At 38.0% G+C, this 10,225-nt stretch overlaps 1 protein-coding gene and 1 long non-coding RNA gene across 2 annotated transcripts; one reads left to right on the top strand and one right to left on the bottom strand.

The window, feature by feature from the left end:
- The first annotated feature begins 482 nt into the window (after positions 1-482).
- Positions 483-8,035, top strand: LOC149814114 (serine--tRNA ligase-like). The gene is made up of 10 exons (XM_089989594.1): positions 483-704; positions 785-855; positions 1,015-1,176; positions 1,790-1,895; positions 5,471-5,664; positions 6,300-6,403; positions 6,552-6,735; positions 6,816-6,995; positions 7,296-7,502; positions 7,747-8,035. Exons 1-10 carry the CDS (start codon positions 572-574, stop codon positions 7,777-7,779), a joined length of 1,374 nt encoding a protein of 457 aa, XP_089845720.1. The 5' UTR covers positions 483-571; the 3' UTR covers positions 7,780-8,035.
- Positions 8,036-9,328: 1,293 nt separating this feature from the next.
- LOC149814115 (uncharacterized) lies at positions 9,329-9,755 on the bottom strand. The gene is made up of 2 exons (XR_016427806.1): positions 9,722-9,755; positions 9,329-9,633 (listed from the first exon to the last, which is right to left on the bottom strand). It is a non-coding gene; the product is annotated as an uncharacterized LOC149814115 (long non-coding RNA).
- Between the last annotated feature and the right edge of the window lie 470 nt (positions 9,756-10,225).

Raw genomic sequence — 10,225 nt, forward strand, 5'->3', positions numbered from 1 at the left:
AATGTAAAAACTATAATAAACATTATTTTACTGTGTATGGGGATTAGGGTTAAGGCTATAGGTAGAGGTGTCAACGGGTCAGGTTTGGTTCAGATCCAGGTGAAATCAGACCCAAATTTGATTTGAGATGATAATACCGGATCTGAACCCAGGTCTAATGAGACCCACCATAAGAGAAAGCATACCTGTATCCTATAAGGACTACATGAATTAGACTCGGACCATACCCAATAAAACAAATTTTTTTTATCATTTTTACATTAAAAATTTGTGGATCTTAATGGAAACTCGGGTTAGGCTCAGTTCTGATATGAAATTTCACAAACCATACCCGGCTCCATATTTTAATAGGATCTTTGAGTCCGATCTGGATTCTAATCGGGCGTTCTGATTTATCACTCGACATAGGGTTTGGTACGGGTCGGGTCCCGCTTAAACCCGAACCATTGGCACCCTTAGTCGTCGACCTATTGAAACCCTTGGTCGTAGGGTTTATTGAAAAGGAGAGGAAAGGGTTGAAGAAACCTAACCTCTCTCTCTCTCTCTCTCTCTCTCTCTTCTCTGCAGAAGGATGTTGGACATCAATCTGTTCAGAGAGGACAAGGGGAACGACCCCGAAAGGATCAGAGAGTCTCAGAGACGAAGGTTTGCCAGCGTCGAGATCGTCGACGAGATCATCGGTATCGACAAAGAATGGAGACAACGTAATCTTCACCTTTCTTCTTGTTCTTCTTTTTTGGCAGATTCGGAGACTGCAATTGGGATTTCTTAACTTGGTTTTCAGGTCAGTTCGAGCTCGAGAACTTGCGGAAGGACTTCAATCGGATCAACAAGGAGGTTGCGCGTCTGAAAATCGTACGGTTTCCTCCCTCAGAACTCGATCGTCTACCTCTATTGTTTTCGATTCTGTCATCTGAATTATGGGCGTCTGTTCGAAGTGTTATGGGAATCCGTCTGGTTTCAATTGGGGTCATTTTCTTTTTCTTGGTTTTGATTTGTGTTTCGTGTTTGAAGTCCGGAGGCGATGCGTCGGAAATGATTAAGAGCACGGATGAGAACAAGCAACTGACCGCGAAGAAGGAAACCGAGGTCCAGGAGGTGAGAGCGTCGTTGTACGCGAAGTTGGAGACTGTCGGAAATCTCGTCCACGACTCGGTCCCTGCGTTCCAGGACGAAGTGGGTGACAGTTTCTTCTGAAACTTTGTTTATCTTAATCGTGATTTTGCATGCTTTATAGAGAATAGTGCAACTGTTTGCCTCAATACTGTGAAATTATAATTTTTACGCGCGGAACTGTTTTAGAGAATATGTAGGTCTTCCAAATTAGATCTTAGACTTAAAAAATGCTGACAAAAAAAAGTGCAACCGATGCCATGTATTCAGATCCTAACTGATTTTATAGATTGAGGTCCTAACTGATTTAAAGATTGATTAACACAACTTTATTTATGTTGCATACGTCTCTGCTGTAAGTGTAGTAGATGAGACTGTGTTATTGTTTTTCTTCCTGATTTCTTGGTGATTTTGATGAGGCCTTGCTCCCTTTGCATTTTTTAAGGAATCTAATCGGTGCATAGGTTTCGTTCCTGCATAAGTTAGCGAGCAGTTTTATCTGTCCCATAATATGAACAAAATCTTCTTATGGTGGTTGTATTTGTTTATTGTCTCTTCTGTTTGATATATAAAGGATTTGCTTCTGTTGGATTTAATTTTGACCATCAAACAAAGGACATGTTTTAGCGTAGGCTTAGCTTTTGAACATTTTGTTTGTCAAAAATTCTAAATCCAGGAAAACAATCAAGTTGTTCGAACATGGGGTGAAAGAAGGACAGAAGCAAAGTTGAAAAATCATGTCGAACTTGTTCAGCTACTTGGGATTGCAGATCTTGCTAAAGGTATGTAGGCAACATTTTGCTGTTTCTTAATGTTACATTCTCCGTTCAGACTTATTCATGGGCGTGAATATATTTTTGTGGTCCTTCTAGAATTTGACTTAGAGAACAGTTATGTTCTAAAATAACCTTCATTCATTTCTGATGTTCAGGTCAAATGCTTGTGGTTGACTGCTTTACTTCAAAATCCTATGGTTTAAGTAGGATATCTTGATTGTTTTCCTGATTGGTTAGGATTATCTTTTCTGATTTGACATGTTGATACTTTTTTAGAACTTTCAGTGGTCCATATTGTTGTTTTGTTTTCTATGTTTATGTGGAACTTCAAATCCAAATTGTCAGTTCATTTTCTATAATTATGTTAAGCATCAAACACGTACAATTACCTGAAATTCCAGGAATTGTTAAAGTTGATATGAACAGTGTGCATTGACTGTAAAAATCTGTGGCAGGTTGCATAATTGACCTTTCCTCACTTGGTTAAGTCTATCTATCTACCATAACAATCCCCACATTGGTACAACTCCTATTTCACTTTCTATATTTTGTTTGTGTTCCACTAAAACATCTTATTTCCTGCTCTCTTGCCTAGGCATGGTATGTTTATGGTGCTGGTTGAATCCAGCACAGAATGCCAGGCATGTTGTTGCTCAGAAACTAGATACATGAAAATGGCTACACAGATACATGTTGATTACTCGGACATTGATATGGATGTAAACACAGTCACAGAGTGTTGTACTCACTCTATGCTTAGAAGATACCCACATACATATACACATACATGTGCATGTCTGAATATGAATCTTGGTGTCAGACAGTGACACGGTGTTGGGCACTCAAATGCTTAGAATCTGGATACAGACACGTACATGTCTGAATATGAATCTTGGTGTCACACAGTGACACAGACTGTTGGACATACCAATCCTCAGAAGCTGTATGTGTAGTTGATGTGTATTGGACGTGCAGGTTCTCTGTAATAATTATGTTCCATCCCTTTAGCCAACTTGTTTGACTGTTCATGTTGTATAGTTGTAAATGTTTGAGCTTTAATGTTTTAAAGACTGATGGTGTCAAATGGTAGTTTATTGTATGAGATGAGAAGGCAACAAATATGGCCATCTTATTCAACAGTGTCTAGTGAATGTCAAATATTTTTGTGCTGGTATGGCCAATTATTAGATACAGCTACAGATGGCAGTAGAGATATCTACAAATAGGGCAGCACAATGAGTTGAAATTCTCTGAAGTTCAAGCTTGTCTTGCTAAAGCTTGGCTTGAGCTTGCTCATTTAAATAAAGAACAAAAGAAGACAAGATGAAGCTCATTTAATTAAACTAGCTGATTCGTATCTTGAGATTCTGCTCATTTGGAGCTTGATAAACTCATTCACGGGGCAGAAGCCATTTAACTAATTTATGCAAAACGTGTTGGCAGTATATGGAAAAAAAAAGAAACCTGATACTTCAACCTTATGAGTTAAAATCCTATAGCCTACTAAAATATAAAAAAGGTTATTATCAATGATTTAACCTAGCCAAGCTCAGCTAAAGCTGAAGTAGGGCTTGTGCCTGGAATCTAATGCATAGAACTGGGCAGCCCAGGCTCAGGCTTGGCTCAACTTGTGTGCAACCCTATCCATTAACATAGTTTTTGGGGGCTTTCTTTATAATATTATTTCCATCTTTTTACACAAACAGACATCCTTCCTCATATAGTTAATGTTCATTATGTCATTTACCAAAATATTTGTCTTTTCTACCTTCCTTTTATAGAAGATGTCACTCCATCTGAAGCAAACATTTGTATTCTTGCGGCAAATTCTTAATGTTGGATCCACTAACCATAATGTGGATGTGTCAATGTTTTGGTTTCTTATATATTTCATCATCTTAAGTTGGAATTTGAATTGACTGACTAGCCATTTGAAGTTATGAAGTAGTGATCAACATTCGTAGCATTACCAAATGTAGTTTGTATCCAACTATCTGGAAAGGACAGAGTTCAAAAAGGGCTTCATATTTTAAAAAAATGTGAAGTCTATGGATCAATCATATGTGAGTTGATTTGATCCAGAGTTACCGGAAACACCTAGCCAAGTGGGAAAGCGCGCTTTCCCGAAGCACGTTTTGGAAGCGCGAAACGTCGCGCTTCCGAAATGCGCTGGGAAGCGCCAAAAATTTTGGGAAGCATGCTTCCCCTCTTTTTTTCATTTTTTTTGTATTTTTATTTTATTTTTCTCTTTTTTCGCTTCCCCCTCGCTTCCTAGGTCGCTTTCGGTTCACTTCCAAGACGATTCCTGATTCGCTTCTAAGTCGTCCCACGCTTCCTGCTTCCTAAAATTTTGAAAGTGCCTCGCTTCCCGCTTCCTCAACTGTCAACCATGATTTGAACTCATAACTGAAAATTTTAGGGTCGGGTTCATGTTGGTTTCTTTGATTTTAGAGGCTGTAACTTTGGACCTCAATGTCGAAATCTGATGATGCCATATCTAAGATCCCATGGGAAAGTTTTTTTCTAGTGAAAATAAAGGGGCTGATGATACAAAATAATGGATCCTTGGAATAATATTTTAGTCTTTTCTTTTAGAATTCTCTATTAATCTGGAAAACAATAGTATTGACTTTTCATTCATTGATTTGAGAGTTGAAAAGGAAGACAAGGTTTTATATGTTTGGTCTTTTTTTCCCTCGGGTTTGACAAGTTATTTCATGAAAGATGGGTTAACCCTTCCATAGAACACCTAAGGCGGGCCATACTTTGACCTGAAGTTCAAGTGCTTCCACTATGGTCCAGGCTTGGCTAGTGACTAGTGCTCACGAATCACCCAAGGTTTTTGCACTTAGGTATGTATTTCAACTTTCAAGAGCCAAAAAAGCAAAGAGATTATTTGCTCCAGTTAGGACTTAGGACTGTGTGAGTGCTCTTATTTGCAAGTTTGACTCAACCATAACAGTTTTGGGCTTTTAGCTTCATGTGCTAGTTTATATGGTGTTTGCAGCAGGCAACGACCAATATGACCATGGCTTTAGCTTATTGATCTCATGTGCACATTTCTTCCAAATTGCGATGTACACAAACAATAAGACTGCACGATAGAAACAAAAACAGTCAGGACATTCATGAGTCCAACATCATCCAATCAAACTATTATGGCCTGGACTGTATGTATGTGGCTGAGTCAGCATCTAGGTTAAAAGTTTTTTTATGATAAATGGAAAGTGGGAACGTGAAGTCCATTATCAGGAGGCATGCTATTAAAGACAACCGGCAACTTGTCGCCTTGCTTCCACGATTATCAGTCTTTTTTGTCATCTAAGATCAGCATTCATTGGTTCATCGTCAATTATGTTCACAATTCATTGGGGCTACCTTTCGTCCTTCGCTGCATACATGAGGAATAGTAACATTAATATATACATGTACAAGAGGCATGCAAAATCTCCCATTACAAATTCTCAACAGTTTATCTGACACATTGTTAAAATTAGCTGGTTTAACATGTGTTCATTTGTGCTGGTTGATCTTGGTTATATGTTTCTAGTCTCGATGCTTAAATATCTCGTCCTATGCAGGAACTGATGTAGCTGGAGGAAGAGGCTTCTACTTGAAAGGAGCTGGCGTACTTCTCAATCAAGCGCTAATAAACTTTGGCCTTATGTTTTTGACAAAGCGTGGTTATGAACCCTTGCAGACTCCATTCTTTATGAGAAAAGACATCATGGCTAAATGTGCTCAGTTGGCACAATTTGATGAGGAACTTTACAAGGTACAACTTTTTGACATCCGTTTCTAAACCCTTTCATGTGTTTTTTTTTTGTGAATACCATTTCTTTTATTCTTTTTTCATACTTGCACCTAAGTAATTTTCTGAGATCTGAGGTGAAGTGTCACTGATTGGTCAACGTGAACCCTCTAGCCTATAAATACAACACTTCTTATGGGCATATGCTTTTGCAATTCTTTTTTGCAAATTTGTATATTGCTAATGAGTTGCTTCATGCATGCAGCAATTTGGCAATTTGCTTTATATAAACTCAAAAGTTGTAGTCGATGTAGTTTTCATCAACTTAGTGGGTTAACCTGCCTCTGGCCTTAGATATATCTCTTTTTGACAAAGAGGGCTTGAAAAGAGGAATAAGAATATTTTCTGGGTAGAATAAATGTGTCTCTTGTTTTGTTCTATTGTCTGAATTGTTGTTGGACCTGCAAAATTATCTTCGACCAACATTGTGATGATTTATTCTTGCTGATTTGGTATTATCATCTGTCATTGATCACATCTTCATCATGTTAATGGCTGTTGTCTTGGTTAAAACTGTTATCTTATGGTCCAAAACATATTTTAATCCTGGATCACTTGACTCTCTCATCCTGATCTTGAATGTGTTGTACTGCTGTCAGGTTACCGGAGAAGGGGATGAGAAATACTTGATTGCTACATCTGAGCAACCCTTGTGTGCTTATCATCTTAATGATTGGATTCACCCCTCACAACTTCCACTTAGGTTTCAACCTCTCTTGCCAGAACTGGTCTTATATTTCTGATTCTTTAAATGCATATATGTTTGTATAAAAGAATCACATGAAGTTTTAGTCGGATCATTGGCTGTCAGGTTTAGGTAAAGCCTCTTAATTCATGTGGTTTTTGCCTAGGTATGCTGGATATTCTACTTGTTTTCGGAAAGAAGCAGGCTCGCATGGACGAGATACTTTGGGCATTTTCAGAGTACATCAGTTTGAGAAAGTTGAGCAGTTCTGTGTAACCAGCCCTAATGGCAATGATTCGTGGGATATGCATGAAGAAATGCTTAAAAATTCTGAAGATTTTTACAAAGAGGTTCTGCTCTTTGTCCTGAATCTCCCTGACTCTTATACCATCTTCTGATGTCCATACTGATTAGTCTTCATTTATTCCAGTTGAACATCCCCTATCAAGTAGTGGCCATTGTATCTGGGGCCCTGAATGATGCGGCAGCAAAGAAGTATGACATAGAAGGGTGGTTTCCTGCATCTAAGACATACAGAGAGCTTGTATCCTGTTCGAATTGTACTGATTATCAATCCAGGAGGCTAGAAATTCGCTATGGGCAGAAAAAGGCAAGTTTTAACTTTTAACAGTGCTTCTGGGGGTAAATTTGCAGACGATGAATTGCCTGTTTTCTTTCTAATGCTGCTTATCGCTGCCAACTTGCATCGGTTGTGGTCCTGATAGGTTTCAATTATGAAATTACTCTAAGTCGTTGCTTTTCTGGTGGTGCAACTCTTAACTGGTCTAAAATCTAAATGGGATATTGTCCCTTGGGCCTCTACCTAGGCCTAAAGTCACAAACCTGTGAAAATATCATGTCAAGGGTGTTGAATATTTTTAATATTTCTGGTTGTTTTGTATTGTTGCAGAGCAATGAGCAAGTTAAGCAGTACGTTCACTTGTTGAACTCCACCCTCACAGCAACAGAAAGGACCATTTGTTGCATTCTTGAGAACTATCAAAAGGAAGATGGTGTGGAGATACCACCACCTTTGCGCCCCTTCATGGGGACTAGCTTTCTTCCTTTCCAGACCCCTCCATCCACGGAAGCCAAAGAGAAGAAGTCCAAAACCAAGGTATCATGCCCCACTGTTCCCTCTGCATGTAGTCAACGTAGGCCGTTTGCCGGAATATCCTCCCAGACACGGTATTTTTGCCATTTCATAAGGAAGTTATTGCTCAAACGATGAACTAACCTTGAGGTTAGGATTGCGATCTTAGCGAAGAATTACATTCTTCATCCAATCTGTGAGAATGTGCATCTTTCACAAATTTACTTTCTGATTTCTCTGCACTTTGTCATTTTGAAATCTATGGCAGGGAGATGGCGGCCACGCAAAGCTTTCTTCATGAGCGTTGTTCTGTATAGTTGGAGATTCTCTTGGATCATACGATGGGCAATGTGTATTTTACCTGTACTGAGAACAGGGGATCTAATTTCATCAGATTTTATTTATAGTTTTGGAATTGTCTGTGTTCCAAGGGCGACTTCCTTTCTGGATTTCTGAAGAATCATTGATTTCCATTAAAAATTTAGCGTCCCGGTTGTAAAACCTACATGATGATGGTGCATCCATTCTGCTATTGAAAATTTAAATTCTCGGTATAACTTTTAAGCTAAATATTCATAAGCACATGTTCTTTCAAACTTCGATTCTTGGTTTTTTTATAACATTTGTTCAAGTTGGGAAGCGATGGATTCAAGCAAATCGATCAGTGGCATGTTGGTGATGATGGGAGGGCGATGAACGAGGCATTTATATATATACAAACAAACTTTTACAAAATTTCATGACTTAAAAAATCCTACCTTTATGTTAAAAAACATGATCCAAAGCATGATTCATATCAAATAAACTATGTTGAGTACACATCCATATGGTTTAATTGATAAGATACAGCCTGCAACTAGGTTTTCTAGTATGAGGGAGAAGGTACTTCCGGAGCACCTTAGCATTATTATTATTATTATTATTATTATTATTATTATTATTATTATTATTATTATATATTTGGGCCTGGCATGGTTTTATTGTGGCTCAAGCTTATGCAATCTGATTTTGAGTGGTATCCTGAACGCAGTCTGACGGTGCGTGAGACCTCCCCATGTCAAGCAAAAAGGGGCTCGAGCATCTCTGAATCCCGAGTTATCTTTACCTGGTGGTTGTGATGACTATCATCAGCATTTAGGTGTTGGGTTCAAAAGGACAAAAAACATGGTCAGATGAGGTATTTCAAGGATACGTTGTTCAATTATAGTGTTTGTAATATATTTGAAGAACCCAAGGGCGCCTTTGCATGTCCTGAAAACCCTAGGCCCCAGTACGGCAATGCAAAAACCCATCATTCTAACTTCTGTTCGTCTCAAGTGCAACAGGTTTTCTCGTTGGTCTCATTTCCACGTTCCAAACAAGAGAAGTTACTACCTATGAACTTTCCGCATCTGGCCTCTCCAACCATACCAGACCAAGACTTAACTCTGAAGCACAATCTTATATAAAAAAATTTGATCGTACTGTGCAACAAATATGATATGTTTTCACAAATGCGACTAAAATTTCTTAAATCCGTCAGCTGTTGACTTTTTTACCTTTTGCACAAGTGAATCTTATGAAGTTCACGCTTATATTCAATTAAGACAAAACCTCACTTAAATATATATTCACACATTTTTTTTTTGCGGTCACCAAGAAGCGCATAAAAAAATTCTGTTATTTGCACAAGCAAATTCTTTGTTAATCATAAAATCACAAATACACCTTACTAAAATAGCTTATTTAATACCTAAGTCACGAAAAACCGTGTGAACCTACCTTCTTTTTTTAACCCTCACTTAAATGTGTGTTCGCACTTATTTTTTTGAATTTTTTTTTGCGGTCTTCATGAAGAACGCAAAAACAAGTTTTGTGAACCTTGTTTTTTGCTTATGCGAACCTCCTTTATTAGTAACTTCACAAATAACAGTTAAAGCAAACATACCCTAAGATGAGGTAAGTAAACAATGCAGTAAAGAACAATTTAGTTTGGTTCAACATTGAAAAAAGTCAGTGAAATGAGGTTCTTATATGAGATCTGTAGCAAGCTGTTCTGCAATGCATAAATTGCTGCTGGTAGGCCTGATGCAGTTAGTGAACCAAGCACTGTCCATTCAGTCCACAATCTACCAAGACTGCCTTGTTTAGCCAAAAGCACAAATGCACATACAACCTACATATCGACACAAAAATAAGAAATATGATTTCATACTAAAATGGAGTTTGGTGGTGAAAGCATGTGTTTAGAAGCCTAAACTTACCTTTGCTGCCTCACATGACAGAACAAAGGAGGTGCTCTCCTGTCAAGGATAATAAAGAACTTAAATACATTATCAGGTTTAAACTAAAACTAGTGCATAGCTAACAGAATATGTTCCCTCAAACCGAGTCTTCTAAAATAAGAATTTCATGAAACTAAGAAACCCCATTATAGTTTCTATTCCAGATTATCATAATCGAGTGGAATAATGTGCTAACAGAGGATAAGATAATAGTGAACATAAAATGCACTGGTTCAGCGAAAAGCTAATATCCATTATACAACATCCCTGACAAAAATTCTCATTACTAATCAACACAAGGCAATGAGGCACTACAAACACTAAACTTTCATTTTATTATGAATCGAGAGCAAAAATAGCAGCACATATTCACAGTTAGCAGAGCTGCTCTTCTTTTAATAACTTTTTTCAAATTGAACAGGATTCTAAGGGGAAAGTAGTTTTGGAATCTGAAGGAAAAGAAAACCGGCAGGCCCAAGAAGC

This window comes from Nuphar pumila, chromosome 15 (genome assembly GCF_984573655.1).
Source record: "Nuphar pumila chromosome 15, dmNupPumi1.hap1.1, whole genome shotgun sequence".
NCBI lineage: Eukaryota > Viridiplantae > Streptophyta > Magnoliopsida > Nymphaeales > Nymphaeaceae > Nuphar > Nuphar pumila.